At 42.7% G+C, this 17,535-nt stretch overlaps 1 protein-coding gene across 2 annotated transcripts in view; it reads left to right on the top strand.

The window, feature by feature from the left end:
* The window catches only part of TOPBP1 (DNA topoisomerase II binding protein 1), a 46,947-nt gene extending 31,486 nt beyond the window's left edge, over nucleotides 1-15,461 (top strand). For both annotated transcript variants that reach the window (XM_084753540.1, XM_084753541.1), the window contains 9 exons: nucleotides 378-570; nucleotides 4,760-4,980; nucleotides 5,949-6,097; nucleotides 6,332-6,443; nucleotides 7,735-7,898; nucleotides 8,884-9,021; nucleotides 11,423-11,512; nucleotides 11,689-11,850; nucleotides 14,701-15,461. In XM_084753540.1, coding sequence (XP_084609666.1) covers nucleotides 378-570; nucleotides 4,760-4,980; nucleotides 5,949-6,097; nucleotides 6,332-6,443; nucleotides 7,735-7,898; nucleotides 8,884-9,021; nucleotides 11,423-11,512; nucleotides 11,689-11,850; nucleotides 14,701-14,835 — 1,364 coding nt within the window. In that variant the 3' untranslated portion in view covers nucleotides 14,836-15,461. The remainder of the gene's footprint in view (nucleotides 1-377; nucleotides 571-4,759; nucleotides 4,981-5,948; nucleotides 6,098-6,331; nucleotides 6,444-7,734; nucleotides 7,899-8,883; nucleotides 9,022-11,422; nucleotides 11,513-11,688; nucleotides 11,851-14,700) is intronic.
* Nucleotides 15,462-17,535: the final 2,074 nt, after the last annotated feature.

The raw sequence follows: 17,535 nt of genomic DNA, 5'->3' as shown, positions 1-17,535 counted from the left end.
TGTAGTTTGCACCAATGAGAAAGCATCAGAAGCAAGTAGGGATCTCTTCAAAGGGACTAATAAGTCTTCCTCCAACAGAGCTCTCATCACTGCAGATACAGTCCATGTAGCTGCCTTTGTGTTTTGTGACGTATTCAGTCAATGGCAACAATTTGTTTGTTCAACAGATATATACAAAATAATATGATAGGATGACAAGAGAAGTTTGTAACTGGGTAAGGTGATGCACGCCTGTAATCCCAGCACTCCAGAAACTGAGGCAGAGGGATCGCAATTGAGGGGTCAGCCTGACTATCTTCAAGAACAGCAAGAGACGAGGACAAAGGAGAGGGGACAGATTTCTCTTAACTGGTATTGATTCCTGTATTTGTTTCAAGCTCTGACACAGGCTTTAGAGATGAGAGAAAACTTCCAGAAGCAACTGCAAGAGATCATGTCAGCAACCTGCATTGTGAAGATGCAGGCGCAGAGGACGTGCCTTTCAAGAAGCAGTTGTAACAGTGCTTCTTCAACTCCAGACAGCGCTCGCTCTGCGCGGAGTGGGCGAAGCCGAGTCCTGGAGGCACTGAGGTTTGTGTGGCGGCGGCAGCCTGAGAGCAGGAAAGCGCCTGGCGGAGGCTTAGATTGATTTAGATTGATGGGCTAGGCTGATTCTTTTTTTTTTTTAAATGAAACAAGCTTACAATATTAAGCCCAGTGAAGGGGTTTGTGTTGGGGCCTTATTTAGCTCAAACACTACATTATATCCCACCGTAACCTTTTGTCCGTTGCTAATGGGTATTCCTCTGTCTTGCACAGCAGTTGTACAGCCCTTACTTTGAGGTATGGGATTTTAGGGTCCACTCTTCCTATTTGATTTGTTTTTGTTTTTGTTTTTTGAGACAGGGTTTCTCTGTGTAGCCCTGGCTCTCGTAGACTCACTTTGTAGACCAGGCTGGCCTCGAACTCACAGAGATCCACCTGCCTCTGCCTCCCGAGTGCTGGGATTACAGGCATGCGCCACCACGCCTAGCCTCACTCTTCCATTTGAAGCAGACACGGTGGTGGGCAGTCAGCCCTCTCTGTTCCTTAGTGTTAGCATTGAACAGTGAATGTGTACATAGTATGTAGAACATGTTTTGAACATTTTTATTATCGTGTGTTTGAGTGTGTGGTGTGTGGGCATGGATACATGCATACCATAGTACTCGTGGTGAGGTCAAAGGACAACATTGTAGGGCTCAGCCTTTTCCACTCCTAGTAGCGTCTAGGGATTGAACATTTGGACATAGGTCTTCAACTGCTCCCTGCTCCCTTTTTATTTCTTATTGGAATTGTATGTACATTTTATTTATTTATTTAATTTTACTGCTATTTGTTTTCTAAGAAAGGTGACCGCAGTTCTTAGTGCAGTATAACTTAAGCTCGGTGTTATAAGAGTATTTTTCTCTCTTTGTATTTTTGAGAGGTCTTATCCCAGGCTACCCTGCAACTTACTGTATAACCAGTGTTAACCCTAAACGCCCAGTTCTCCTGCTTCAGCCTCCCGCGTGCTGGGATTACAGGTGTCTACTACCACTCCCAGCTTAACCTCTTTTTCTTGCTGAGTAGCCAAAGTGGGCCTCAAACTTTGTGTCTTTCTTCCTCAGTTTACCAAGTGCTGCGTTACTGTGCCCACCAATACCATTTTCTTGCTGAAGGAAAAATCTAATTGTGTGCTGAAAGCTCTTGAGTGCTTGCTGACTTTGAGTTCATTTTGAATTCTGAGAAAAATGGCTCTTCCCCAACAGTGCAGGGCATGTTCTTAGCTTTGTACCAGGTCAGATCATCTGAGACTGGGGCTGGTTGGTTGGCTGGTTGAATTTTAAGACAGGGTTTCACTATGTAGTTCCAGCTAAACTCAAAAAGATTATTGCCTGCCTCTGCACCCGCCAAGTTTGGAATATAACCCTTGCTGTGCTGGAACACAATATATAGACCAGGCTGGCCTTGAGTTTACAGAGCTCCTCCTGCCACCGCCTACTGAGCGCTGCGGTTAAAGGCACTGGCCACTCACTAACACTGTATATACCTAGGTGAGGTTGGGGTTGGCACAGGCCTATAATCCAGCCCTTGGGAGATGGAGTCAGGAAGATGCCAAGCTTACGGCCAGCCTAGACTGTATAATAGACCCTATCTTAATAATACAAGCAGAAAGTCTATAAATGCTTGTGTGCTCAGCTCTTCCCCCGCCCCTCTATGCATGTGTCTGTTTTCCTCTGACCCCATATAAGTTCACTGTAGTGCGTCTGTACACACACACAAAGTAAACAAATAAATGTAAAGAAAATATTTTTAAGGGGCTGGAGAGAGAGCAGTTAGGAATGCTTGCTGCTCTTATAGAAAACCCAAGTTGGGTTTTCAGCACTTACATGGGGGTGCTCATAGCTGCCTGTGACTACAGGTCGAGAACATCCAGCACCGTCTTCTGGTCTCCCTGGGAACCCACAATTATGTGTGCACACACACACATGCAGATGAAGAAAGAAAATACTTGAAAATGTTTTAATGTATTCATAATTCAGTAAGTGGTCTATCATAGACTGGAAATTTTGTTCAGCAAGGGTCAAAAGACCCATTAGTTATAGCTTCAGTGTCATGTCAGAAATACAATTTAAAGCTGAGTATAGTAGCATGTGCCTTTAGTCCTAGCACTCAGGAGGCAGAGGCAAGTGGATCTCTATTAGTTCAAGACCAACCTGGTCTACACTGTGAGTCCCAGGACAGACAGAGCTACATAGTGAGACCCTGCCTCAAAAAACAACAAAATATAACTTAACTATTACACCCCTTAATCCTAACACATGGAAACTAGAAGAGGGAATATCAGGAGTTCAGAGTTATTCTTCACTGCAGAGAAAGTGGAGGCCAATATGGGCTATAGAGTCTACCCATCTTTAAAAGAAAGTTTAAAGTGCAATTATTAAACTCAGTAGCTACAGCTTTCTAAACATCACATTTACTAGCTTGTAGAATTAAAAAGATCCCCTTTTTGGGAATAGGGTTTCCTCAAGATTCAGCTATTCCACTCCTTGGAATATACCCAGAAAATGCTCCACCACACAACAGGGATATATGCTCAGCCATGTTCATAGAGGCGTTATTCATAATAGCCATAACATGGAAACAGCCTAAGTGTCCCTCAGTAGAAGAATGGATAAAGAAACCATAGTACATTTATGTCTGGACACTAGCCCAAGGGGCATGTCCCATGAAAGTCTTCACTTACCAGGAAAGTGGGACAGACACATGGAAACAGCCTAAGTGTCCCTCAGTAGAAGAATGGATAAAGAAACCATAGTACATTTATGTCTGGACACTAACCCAAGGGGCATGTCCCATGAAAGTCTTCACTTACCAGGAAAGTGGGACAGAGGGAAGGACATCCTATTGGCACTCTAGGTGAGAGAAGCATGGGAGAATGGGGAAAATAGAAGGATCCAGAGGGTCCTAGAAACCTATAAGAAGAACATTATGATAGGCAGATTTGGGCCCAGGGGTCCTGCTCAAACTATGGCACCAGCCAAGGACAATACGTGTGGTAAACTTTGAACCCCTTCCCAGATCTAGCCAATGGACAGGACATTCTCCACAGTTGAGTGGAGAGTGGGGACTGACTTTCACATGAATTCTGGTGCCCCATATTTGACCATGTCCCCTGGATGGGGAGGCCTGGTGGCACTCAGAGGAAGGATAACAGGTTACCAAGAAGAGACTTGATACTCTATGAGCATATACAGAGGGAGGAGGTCCCCCTCAGTCACAGACATAGGGGAGGGGAGTAGGGGGAAGCGGAAGGGAGGGAGGAATGGGAGGATACAAGGGATGGGATAACAATTGAGATGTAATATGAATAAATTAATAAAATATTTTTTAAAAAGGATCCCATTTTAAAATGCAGCATTATTTAAAATTTTTAAAAAGACAATATTTTTTGAAATACAAGTACATAAACATTTGAAACTGCATTGAGTGGCACATACCTGTAACCTCAGTACCCGAGGAGGCAGAGGCAAGTGGATCGAGGCCAGCCTGGTCTACAAAGCAAGTCCCGGGCATCCAAGGCTACACAGAGAAACCCTGTCTACAAAACACAACAAAACAAATTTACTTGATATATTGGTGCACGCCATGCTGGCTAGGTTTTTTTAAACTTGGCACAAGCTAGGGTCATGTAGGAAGAGAAACCTCACTTGAGAAAATGCCTCCACCACTTTGGCATGTTGTTACATCCCTGGAACATCTTTACTGATGATTGATGTAGGAGGGCCCTGCCTACTGCGTGGTGGCTCCTCTAAGCAGTGGTCTTGGGTTGTATTAGGAAGCAAAGCTGAGCAAGCCTTGGAAAGCAAGTCAGTAAGCATACTCCTAGAGTCTGCTTTAGTCCTGCCTCAGGTTCTTGGTTGAGTTCCTGTCCTGCCTTCTGTCCGTGATGGGCTACAGTTGTAAGCCGAAATAACCCCTTTCCTCTCCAAGCTGCTTTTGGTCATTGTGTCTTATCATGGCAGTGGAAAGCAAACTAGGATGTATGCCTATAATCTTAGGACTTGGGAGACAGAAGCAAGATGCTTACCTCAAGTTTAAAGCCATACTTGCCATAAAAAGACGCTATATGCAAAAAAAGAAAAAGGATATGTTTGATTGATTTATTCAACAAATATTGTGTATATAATACTTACCGATTTTATGCACCTGGCTTCAGTAGTGGCTGTTATATTTAATTGTCTCTTTTATTCCTTAGGCAGTCTCGACAGATAGTGCCTGACACCAACACAGAGCCCTCCCAGAACGAGCAGATCATTTGGGATGACCCCACAGCACGGGAGGAGAGAGCGAGGCTCGCCAGCAACTTACAGTGGCCCAGCCACCCCACACAGCATTCTGAGCTTCAGCTTGACATAAGAAAACTGGGCGATTCTCCCTCTCCACAGACTGTAGACCATTCAGAAATTGCTGAGCAGGGTAATAAGAAAATCCTATTTGTTTGTACTGAGTTGATCTCTTAAAGACACTGTGGTTCTCTGTATTGCACGTGCAGATGAAAATGAAGTTTAGTACTATATCAGTCAGTTGAAAAATGTTTTTTGATCTTTAAATTTAGAAATTTAGGATTAAGCAGAGGTTTTTTGTTTGGTTTGGTTTGGTTTTTGGTTGACTGGGGTTTTTTGTTTTGTTTTTTTTATTTTTGTTTTTGTTTTTGTTCTTTCAAGACAGGGTTTCTCTGTGTAGGTTTATGGTTTTTGGAGACAGGGCTTCTCTGTGTTACCATGGCTGCCCTGGACTCACTTTGTAGACTAGGCTAGCCTTGAACTCATAGTGACCCACCTGCCTCGGCCTCCCAAGTATTGGTATTAAAGGCATGTGCTAGTTCTGTTTTGTTTGTTTTTTTGTTTTCTTTCTAGCCTCTTTTCTGTCTGTTAGGTAGTGTTTGCTATTCTTTGGCTTAAGTGAGTTTTTCCCCCCTTCATACTGGGTAAGGTTATCTTCCTGTGCTGGATAATATACAGTTTTGGCCTCTGATTTTCTCCAAGAATTGCTTTCATCTTACAAACTTGGTTATGTTACAGTGATGAAAAGATCAGTTTTGAAAGGAAGGGTTCACTCCACCCAAGGAACACATGTGCCCTTCAGAGTTAACTTAGTTACATTTATTCATAGGCTGGAGAAATGAACTCGTCTCCTCTACATGTATTGCTTATTTTTGAGGCAGGGCTGTACCCATGGAGGTCTCAAACCTGAGAGCTTGTCTTGGCCGTACGTTGCTGGGGTTACAAGCAGACGCCACCATGCCTCACTCAGCCTTTGTGTACTTGTGATTGCAGAGTTCATGATTCATTCTGTTTTGGCCAAGACAAGGGAGAGTATCCCTAAAATTTGTTCTCGGTTACATGTGTGCACTACATAATCCTGTGTTTCTTCCTCCCCCTCAGCTTTGTGTGTGACTGAAGTCCCAGGGCACCCAGGCTCTGAAGACCCAGAAACTCCAGCAGCAGATAGGCATCTGATCCCTGGGCCTCAGGCCTCCAGCATGGCTTTCCCCCTGGCCAAGCCACCTGTGGCTCCACAGCCTATGGACAAGGTTTGTTGACCTGACGGTTGGTGTGGTGGTGGCAGCTTTGAGCGGTGTTCTTATGCTGGAGGGGGAGTTTATTTGCTGCATCAGACTCATCACTACTGAAAACTGCATTTCTCTGAATTACAGTTTGTATAGGTGATACCTTAGAAGACTAGATAAAATGTCACTATAAAATAACTATACCTTATAGTAATTTTAATGTTAATTTTTTTCTAAAATAAAACTGTTGCATTCTAGATTCAAACACTGGATGGGACTCATGAAAACCCTCAAAAACAGTATGTGTTTCAGTTGTCATCTCTGAATCCTCAAGAACGGATTGATTACTGTCACCTGATTAAAAACTTAGGTACCAATATTTTACATATTTTTTCCAAAACTTTTTCTTGTGGTATTTACTTGAGAACATTATTACAACTTATTTAGAATACAAAGACAATCCTATTTCTACCATGTGTAATGGGGAGATATTGAGAAAAGAACACATGCAAGTTATTTAAGCCTATATGTTGAGTCAGCATTAGGGTTTTAATTTTTGTAAAATCAAATTAAGTCTGATTTTCTAAAATCAGATTAAGCTCTAATCTATATCCAAATTGCTACACCAATTACTGAGTCATAGGACCTAAGAATTTAAAGGTTTCACTCAGCCTGGGACAAGTGCCTCCCAGCACTCAGAATTACTTCTCAGTAATATTACCCTTATCCCAGCTGCCAGACTTTCCCTCTGACACCTGGGAGAGGCAAACTGATATATTGTAGCTGGACTGTAGTAGGGACAGGACGAGGGCCACCTGGGCCACACTGCACTGTCTAGTAGCCACATGCTGGGGAGTAAGAAGTAACAGGTGAAACAGGTGAAAACTTGCTCAGCATTTAATCAGCATAAAACACCTGTGAAATGTTTTTGCTTTTCTTTTAACTCATTTGAAACAGCCACCTGAATTTATACTACAGTTTTAGTTGTTAGCTAGCTCAATAGAGTCAAGATATTTATACTAACAGAACCTGCTAGCAAAGCTTGTCATAGCAAAAGAAAGCATTCCGCCATAACAAGGCCAAGCGTTGGTAGCTCTAGCTTGTAATCCCAGCACCTGAGAGGCTGAAGCAAGCGTGGGCTGCACAGTGAGACTGTAGAAAGGGTTAGGAGACCCCGGAGACACGGCTCAGGGCGCAGAGCATTGACAGCCAGCCAGGGTTCTGGTCCCAGTTCTCACATGGTGCCTCATAACCATCTTGTCACTCCAGTGTTAGAGTCTGAGACCCTCTTCTGGCCCCCACAGGTACACATGCAGGCAAAATACACATACACAAAAATAAAAAAGTATTTTTAAATGTAGAGAATGGGGGTGCTGTGGCTCAGTGTAGGTTACTTTTTTCACAGGTGTGAAGCCCTGAATTTCAAGTGTACACATGAGTCAGCATTGGAATTTTGATTGTTATAAAACCCCAATCTACATTCAAATTACTAGGCCATAGGATAAGGGACAATAAATTGAAGTGAATATTAATTTTACATATCTGTGTCTTAAGTTTTTATTTGAGTTGTTCATTTTATGTAAGTAATTTTTTATGCACGTTTTATGACTATTTTCTAGAAAGGTAAGAAAACTAGTAGAGCTCATTTCTCTCTTCACAAGGTGGGTCGGTGATTGAGAAGCAGTGCTCAGACCCCAGCTGCACACACATGGTTGTGGGGTACCCGCTGCGCAATGAGAAGTACTTAGCCTCCATGGCAGCCGGCAAGTGGGTGCTTCATCGCTCCTACCTGGAGGCCTGCAGAACAGCCGGGCACTTTGTGAAGGTGTGTACTCACGGTCCCATGAGGGCTGGTTCTCTTGTAAATGTCAATGACCACATGTGGCCATGTAGATCACACCAGTTGTGTAAGGATCTTAGTAACAAAAAGTTTGCAGAGTTAGGTTGCTTTATTCGCATTCCTTTTCTTTTCTTTCTTTTTTTTTAAGTTTTTAAAATATTTATTTATGTATATGACTGTTCCATATGCATGTATACGTACGTGTCAGAAGAGGAAACCAGATTACATAGATGGGTGTGAGCCACCATGTGGTTGCTGGGAATTGAACTCAGGACCTCTGCAAGAGCAGTCAGTGCTTGCTCTTAACTGCTGAGACATCTCTCAAGACCATATTCTTTTTTTTTTTTTTTTAAATGTTTTTGTTGGCATACAAAAAAATGAGTTTCATTGTAGCTTACTCACTTTTTGTTACTTAGTGCCTTTCTATTGAAATGATATTCTCTTAATATGAGACGACTTCAAGATACCTCATTGTAAGCCTTTTTCTTTAATACTTAGCATCTACCCTGTAGCTTCTGAAGCTTCCAATCTGAGTTCCTTGGGAATTATATCAGTCCATGCCTCCTGACTGCTCCCGTGTAGCCAAATATCTAGAATGTCACTGAGCCACCAAAATACAGCTGCTGGCTGTGTTTTTGGGAAATGAGTTTCTAGTTTTAATTAAGAGCCAGCTGATGTCAAGCGTGGTGGTGTAGGCCTGTAACCCCAGCAGAGGCAGAGGCAGGTCTCTGTGAGTTCAAGGGCAGCCTGGTCTACAAAGGGAGTCCAGGACAACCAAGGCTACACAGAAAAACCCTGCCTTGGGGGAAAAATAAAAGAGCCAGCTGTACTTGATTCTTAACATAAAACTGTATGAATCTGTGTTTCGATGTATTCACAAAACGTTTCGTGTTTTCTGTATGTAACCATTGAACATACAGCTTTGATCTTAATAGACTGAACCCAGAGGCTCACTGGCCTGATTTTCCAGGAAGAAGACTATGAATGGGGAAGTAGCTCCATACTTGCTGCTCTCACTGATGTCACTGAGCACCAGCAAAAACTAGCACTCGCAGCAATGAGATGGAGGAAAAGGATCCAGCAAAGACGAGAGGCGGGCGTTGTTGAGGTACTGTCACACAGATACTACAAATGGGATGCAGGATATGGTTAGCCAAGGATTTCTAGCTGTCTTTCATTCCTTATTTGGTATATTTAGTTGTGCACTCTACACTGAACTCAAATTCGTGTTGTGGCTGTGCAGGTGCTGCATGCCTTTAATTCCAGCACTTAGGAGACAGAGGCAGGAGGATGACTGAATTTCAGGACGTCCAAGGCTATGTAGAGAGATCTTGTCTAATAAACAAACAAACAAAGAGTATTGTGCCATACAATAAGATGTGGGTCTTCTGCCGGGCATGGTGGTGCATGCCTTTAATCCCAGCACTCGGGAGGCAGAGACAGGAGGATCTCTACAAAGCAAGTCCAGGACAGCCTTCTCTGTGTAGCCTTGGCTGTCCTGGAGTTGCTTTGTAGATCAGGCGGGCCTCGAACTCACAGCAATCCGCCTGCCTCTGTCCAGAGTTAAAGCCGTGCTCCACCACCATCCAGCTAGGTCTGCATACTTTGAGTAGGGAAATTATGTCCTTTTTTTCTAATTGCTAATTGAAAGCTAACATTAATTATAAGTTTAGACAACAAATCACAACACTGTTAACAAACTTGTAAATTTTACCAGTAAAACCCAGTTTTGTTTTGTCTTGTTGTTTTGTTTAGCTAGTGTAGAAGATCATGAGTTTTAATAGCTGTTCGTGCATATATATCATTGTACTTTGCCCATCTTCACCCTCTACTGGTCTCCCTCCCTGGCCCTCCCTTTCTTGCTGGTCCCTTCCCTCTGCCCCACACAGCCCCCAGTTCACATTATAGATGGCTGTGAGCCACCACGTGGTTGCTAGGAATACAGAACTCAGGACCTCTGGGAGTGCAGCCAGTGCTCTTAATTTCTGAGCCATCTCTCCAGCCCCGAAGTTTGAAGTCTTAAATGACTTTTTGCATCCATTTTCAATAGAAGAATCTGTTATTTTTACTTGCATCTTAATTACAAGATCTTGAGATGCTGTGTTCCCTTTTATTATTATCATCAGACCTGTCATTAGTGCTTTTGTTAAATGTGATAATACAACAACTATCTACCACGTCACAAATTTGCTTTTAATATTTGATCATTTTTAATACATGGTTCTTTGTATTTTGAAATTTTAAAATAGTACTTATATTGTATGGGATTATCCCACAATTAAGTTGTTAGCTAAAGAAAAATAGGTTTGCCCAGACGGTCAAAGAACTCTCAGGACAGCCAAGCTTCTCTCAATTAAAGCACTCTGATGGTCCATGGAGTCTCTGCATTCTCGAAAGCTTAGTTAGCCTGTATTTCCTTTCTTTCAGAATAATTTTACTGTCTTTTGTTGTGTTATATCTTACTTAAGTATTTAATTTTTCCAAATACCAAATATTTTTAAGTGAGACATAATGAAGGCTCCACCCTCTAAAGTAAGGCTTTCACTGAACCCGTGTCAGCGGCTGGAAGCTCAGCTCAGTGATACACACCATGCTATACACTATGGCCACGTGTGTTTCATGCTCTTGGCTACCTGTGACACAAGTAGAGGGTAGAGGGCTGTTGGCCCAGTCGGATGGCTCAGCAGCTAGAAAGGCACTTTCTGCCAAACCTGACCAACTGAGTTTGATCCTCAAGACTTGAATGGTAAAAATAGAACTGACTCCCGCTGGATGTCCTCGGACTTCCATGGGCATGTTCTGGCATAAGCTTTCTACCCATTTCCCCAAATAAATAATTGGGGGTGGGAGGTTACTTGCTGACATTAAGTCTACTGTAGAGTACTCCTGTAATCCTAGCACTTGGCAGGTAGGAGAATCAGGAGTCAGAGTTAGCCTCAGCTACATTGGGAAGTTAGTCTGAGCTATATGAACTTTTGTCAGCAGGGGTGGGGTGAGGGGGGTTGTTTGTTTTGTTGTGGGCTGGAGAGATGGCTCAGGGGTAAGAGTGCCTGCTGTTTTCCCAGAGGACTCAGATTCACTTCCCATCACCTGCAAGGCTGTTGATCTGTAAATCTTGTTCCAGAGGATATGACTCTCTCTCTTTTGACCTCTACAGGCACTGTACACAAGTGATACACAGTATTTGTATATATATGCTGACAGAACACCCATATACATTTAAAAAGAAAAAAAAAGACAAAGTTACTTATTGACATTAAACAAAGATAAATTCATGCAACTCCTGGTGTGGTGGCACACACCTTTAATCCCAGCTCTCAGGAGACAGAAGCAGGCAGATCTCTGAGTTTGAGGCCAGCCTGGTCTACAAGTGAGTCCAGGACAGCCAAGGCTACACAAAGAAACCCTGTCTCAAAAAAACAAAACAACAAAAAAGATAAATTCATGTATGACCTCTGCATTTTGAGTGTTTAGTATGTTAAAACTCCCCTCCCCTTTGTTTTTAATAGGGAGCATTTAGTGGCTGGAAGGCCATTTTACGTGTTGATCGCCCCCGAGAAGCTGGGTTCAAGCGCCTTCTTCAGGCAGGAGGAGGAAAGGTTTGTCCTGGATCAATTTACTTCTATCCAAGGGGCAGGTTTGCACAGCCTTGTCCAGCAAGGCTTCTGTGAGGTCTCCATTCCCTGTCCTTTGAGGTACAGTTCTTGAGTACATACTTCACAGCTGAGTCACTTTGGAGGATGAAGGGATTATGATACTTGTTGTTTTTCATTAGGTGTTACCCGGCCACCCTGTACCTTTATTTAAAGATGCTACACATCTCTTTTGTGACTTCAATAAACTGAAACCTGATGACTGCAGAGTTTTCATAGCAGAGGCTGCTGCCCAGAACATGGCCTGCTTGAAAACAGAATATATTGCTGATTATCTCATGCTGGTTTGTCACATTTTATCCTTACTTCTGGTGTGCGTGTGTGTGTGTGTGTGTGTGTGTGTGTGTGTGTGTAGGGGGGGGGGGTTGGCACACGTGTGCCAGTCAGAGGATAACTTGCAGGAGTTGGTTCTCTCCTACCATGTAGGTTTAGAGGATCAACTTCAAGTTGTCGGGCTGGTGGCAAGTACCTTTACTTGTTGAGTCATTTTGCTGGCCCCACACTTCCTTATTTCTAGAGGTATGCTTATAGCTGCAAATAAGTAGCCACACTTCAAATCATGGCTTGCTGCTAATAGAATTAATAGTCTGCTATTCTCTAGTCAGCCTCTTTCAGTTTAGTTCCATTTCTATATTGAACACATAAACATTTTTTAATATGAAGTTTATGAGTAGTTCTAAAATGTTTTACAAGTTCTTAAAAATATTGGGCTATAAAGAAAGCAAAGGGACTAGGGAGACGGCTCAGATGTAAGAGAACTGCTGCCGGAGGACTCGGCTTCAGTGCCCAGCAGTAACAGAGGCCTACCATGTCGCTCTTCAGACCTAATATTTTGTTTTGTGAATGAAAAGAATCTGCTAGCCCTATTAGTTTTTAATGAAAAAATTGGTAACTTAAAATTTGTTTTTTTTTTTAACATTGAAATTGTGTGTGTGCATGCACACGGGCATGTGCAGGTGTCCATGGAGTTCAGAAGAGAGTTATACCCCTGGAGCTGGTGTTGTAGGAAGCTGTGAGCTGCCCAGTGTGGGTGCTGAGAATCAAACTCAGGTCTTTGCAAGAACACTATGTGCTCTTAACTGCGAAGTCCTCTCTAGCCCTAAAAGAATGAAGTTTAAACAATATACTTGTTTCCTAGGTCTAAAGTTAATATTTGCACAAGAAACATTTTAATAATCTGCTTTATTGCATATCAGTTCCTCTCTTTTATTATGCATTTCAGAGTTGTAAAAATCAGAACATGCATTCCCTCAAAGACTTAGCATGTATATCATTAACTAGAATCCAGTATTTATTGCTTTCTTAGAAGAGCTATTGTACAGTGAAAATTGTAGCTCACAGTTCCATTGAGTATCAAGAGCATGATCTTATCTCACAAGCATCCTTGGCGCCCCCCCCCCCCTTTTTCCCTTTGGGCCCCCTTTCAATGACCTTTAGCCTAGCCCTGGAGATAAGCTTGTTTTATTTGTTCCCAGAATATATCTTGCCTGAGAGCTTCATTTACCTGCCATTAGAGAATACTACTGTTTTGTAGCAAGCTTCACTTGGCATAGTGTCCATGTGTCCAGGTCATGGTGCCTGCTGGAATCTTTTTACTATAGAACATTCTGTCTGAAGAAAGCACCTGATGGCTTCCCTTCAGATCGTTGATGATACTGAATATGAACAGGCACACTTTTCCCGAGGTAGATGTGTACAAGTGCTGGGCTATAGACTAAATGTACATTTAGTTTATGTGGTCAGGCTGGCCTTAAATTGGCTGGGCTTCCTGCTTCTGTCTGCTGGCACTAGGATTGCATGGTATTCAGTACCAGACTTTTTCTAAAAGAGATCTGGCCATCATACTGTTAGCATCACTGTGATTGGTTGTTGTGATGTGTGCACGGTGGGTGAGTGAGGCATCAAATTAGATCTGCAGTTTCTCTCAGCATTCAGTAATCCTTAAGATGTAGCTCATATGTCAGTTTTAACTATATATTCCAGTTTTGTTTTCAGTTTCACTGTGTAGTCCAAGTTGGCTTTGAGAACTCTGCTCCTTCAGCTGCCCCATGTGTGCCTCCATGCTCTCCCTGGTTCTAGCCTTCAGTACAATTCTGGCTGAAAGTGGGTTATATTCTGTTGGGTCACGTCATGGATATCATGCATAAACTGTAGAAACTCTAGATCTTGGCATTTCCTTTAAAGAGTACTGTTTGCTTGCATTTACTTAACCACAAAAGAAACAGCACAACCATCAGTGCACATTTTAGCCTTAACTCATGTCTCCTATACATGGATTAGAGGCCAAAGATTTGGCCCTGCTCCACAGACTGGGTTTGGCCTTTGTTGGGATTCCCAACCTTATTTTCTGTGGGAGTATAGTTGCTTTCCTGATTGGTTCTTCAAGCTATTTCGGTTAGAATTTTAGGTAGCCAAACAGACACAATAAACAGGTACAAGCTTTCCAAGTATAAACTTCCTGGTAGCATTTGTTTGGTATTCTCCAGCATCTTAATGTATTTAGTCAGAATTTATCATTGCTACCAGAGGAATGATTCAGTCAAAAGGCTGGAGCTAGGAACTTGCTCAGTTGGTATAATAAGGACTTGAGTTCAGTTTCTAAAACCCCAGAAGGCAAACATGGTAGCCCTGGCTTATAATCTTGGCACCAGGAAGCTGGACATAGGCCTGTTGGTGACCATCTCAAAAGGTGCGATTGGTATGGTGGTTTGGGCCTCCAATCCTAGCACTTGCGCATTAAAGATAGGAGGATCACTGCAAGTCTGAGGCATTCGGGGCTACAAAATGTACTACAGAATAGCTTGTCTGTTTTAGAGAGACTGGTTATTTACTTTGGGGGAATGCTATCTATGAAAATAGAAAAATGGCTACAAAGGCGAAAAAAGCAGGGACTTGGAGCCAGGTAGAAAGGCTTTAATGTCCTTGCTGCTTGCTAGTTAAGACTTTACCTGTAAATACCTATCTGGGGGTCTAGTATAGATCTGAGCATTGTCCCACAGGTTCCTATGAGCACCCTAATTGAGCAAACAAAAAACTGGAAACATGTACTCTTTTCTTACGGAAAAACAAAGAATAGAGTCCACTGCTTCGTGCCTACAAACTTAAAATCTGAACGTTCCCTCTTCCCATCCTAGGAAAGCCCTCCTTGTGTGGATAATTACCGTCTGTCAGAAGCTGCTTTACTCCAGAATAAGGAAGCTGGGCCTGGATTACCCCAGAAGAGGAAAACTGCGACAGAGAATGGCGTCAAAAGGCCTCGAGTGCACTGATGCACTACACCAGCTGCCAAATAGCAAATGTTTTCTAGTTCAGAAATGGCTATAGGTTGGTGACAGTGCACTTGCCTAGAATGCATCAGGCTCTGGGTTCGATCCCCAGCGATGCAAAGCAAGAAAATTGTCAGCTACAACCTGAATGCTGCCGGGATGGGATTTGTGTAGCAGTTTAAAGGCATTCATCTGAAGGATGAATGTAATGATCTTGTGAACTTGATGCCTTTAACACCTGAATCGGAATCACTGAATACTGACTGTTCCTAATAAAAAGGGAACCTTACTAGCTTGTCAGGCCACATTGGGTGCTTAAAGGACGTGTTTTTCTTGTAAATACCCGAGGCTATAATAGTTATAATAAGATTTTGTTTGGAAATGTCTTAGTTCACAAAAGCAAAAGTTACCAATTGGGATTATTTCATGTTTTCCTGATTAATTTAAATGTATATATATACTTGCCATTTAACCTAACAGCCTAAGCACAGGATTTAATAATGAAGCTGGGGCTTTAAACTTAAATGTGTATATATGTAAATGTATGTATGTATAAACTTCCATGATTTGCCAACCGTGGGCACCAAAACTTAGAAAATGATATAAAGAGTAAAAAATAGCAATTCAAACTGATGTTATTTATTCATTTAGATTTGCTGATGTTGCTAAACTTACCTTGAAAACATTTGGTGTGAATCCCAAGCAGGCAGAGGACAAAGCTACATAGTAAAACCCTTTCCCAAAGATACACATAGATGAGAGCAAGGGACAGCAGGCTCACCTGTAATCCCAGAACTCAGTAGTGAGGTTGGATGGCCATTAAGTTTGAGTCTGGCCTAGGCTGTAGAGACTGTTCAATAAAGCAAAGGCTACAGAGGCACCAGTAGTTAGGAACATACATCTCTTCTGGAGGAGTTACCACCCTTAGCAGGTAGCTCTCTATCACCTATAATCCCAAACTCAGAAGCATCTGATGGTTTTGGGTCCCTTGGGCACCAGCACTCACACACAGAAAACAACTAAATCTTTTAAAAGGAGACAAAAATGTGTTTCAAAATATGTTGAGTTGGCCCAAGTTACACAGTACATCTCTTAAAAACAAAACCAAACCAAGGTGAGATGATGGCTTGGCTCCATGGAGCTGTACCAGCACGAAGACCTGAGCTAAGATCCCTAAACCCCACATAAAACCAAGTGTAGGTTCCACAGTCTGTAAACGGTGATTCACAGGCTAGCATTCTAACAAACGGTTCAGTGAAACATCGTGTCTCACAAAGTAGCACAGTACAAGCACTGACTACTCTTGAGCACTTGGGTTTGTGGCGGCTCATAACCATCTTTAACTCTAGTCCCAGGAGATCCAACACCCTCTTCTGGCTTCCACAGGGACCAAGCTGCACCCAGACAAACATGCAGCAAGACATCCATACACATTTTAAAAAATGAATGTAGGGGCTGGAGAGATGGCCCAGAGGTTACGGGCACTGGCTGCTCTTCCAGAGGTCCCAAGTTCAATTCCCAGCAACCACATGGTGGGATGTGCTCTTCTGGCGTGAAGCTGTACACACAGGCAGGCCACTGTATACATCATAAAAATAAATCTTAAAAAAAATGTAAAACAATTTTGAAAACTAAGGTGGAGGGCCAGGAAATGGCTTAGGCTCAGCAGTTAAAGATAACTGCCATGAAGCCCACAACCAAGTTAGATTCTCCAGAACCCACAGTAGAAGTAACTTCCCCAAGCTGTCTTCCAACGCTACCTGTATGACACACAGTAAGTTAACATTTACTTAAATCCTAAAAGACCAATAAAAAGGCGAAAAGTGGTTGAGGAAGACATCTGATCAGCTGTTGTCTCTGTCTTCCATATGGTCATACAAGCATACATCACAGACTGTGTTATGTATGTGTATTGAAAAAAAAAAAAAACAGCTGGGGATGTACTCCGAAGTTCTTGGAGGAAGCCCAGCATTGCATAAAACCAAGCAAGGGGCTTGTAATCCCAGCACTTAGAAGGAGGTAATAGTATCAGAAGGCTCAGGGTCATTGAGTCACAATAAATCATTTTTCACATCACATACCTCACAAGGTACTAACACCCACGTTAGGCAGTAGGTGAGGCATTTTTGGTGTTGAAGTCTCTGAGAATGAAGAGCTGCAGTGGGCACATACCCTTGAGAAGACCCAGAACGCCATCGACTGAGTTTTGTTATATGCCCTGGTTTCCAACAAGCTATGTGGACTAGGTTGGCCACAAAACAGTACTTTTCCTGTCTCTGCAAGAAAAGTGCTGAGATTACAGATACAAGACACTATACCCAGGTAGCATATACAAGGGTCAAGATTTCAAGGCTAGCCTTGGCTACAAAGCAAGTTTAAGGGTAGCCTGTACTCATTGAGCTCAAAACCATCTTGGCTACATAATAAGACTTGATCTGAAGAGCCAGGCTTGGTGGCGAACGCTTTAATCCTAGCACTTTGGAGGTAGAGGCAAGTAGATCTGAGTTTGAGGCCAGCCTGATACACAAGATGAGTCCAGGACAGCCAGAGCTACATAGAGAAATGCTATCTCAAAACAGGGGTGGGGGGTGGGGAGGGGGTCATTATATGCAGCCAGAGGGTTGTATACTTTGCCTGGCATGTTTATGGCCCTAAGGTGATAGCATGTTTCATATTTTCTATTTTAAAACAGCTAAGCTTCTG

The sequence above is a fragment of the Acomys minous genome, assembly GCF_964271855.1.
Source record: "Acomys minous genome assembly, chromosome: 13".
NCBI classification, from domain to species: domain Eukaryota; kingdom Metazoa; phylum Chordata; class Mammalia; order Rodentia; family Muridae; genus Acomys; species Acomys minous.
This window is presented reverse-complemented; position numbering and strand designations above follow the sequence as displayed.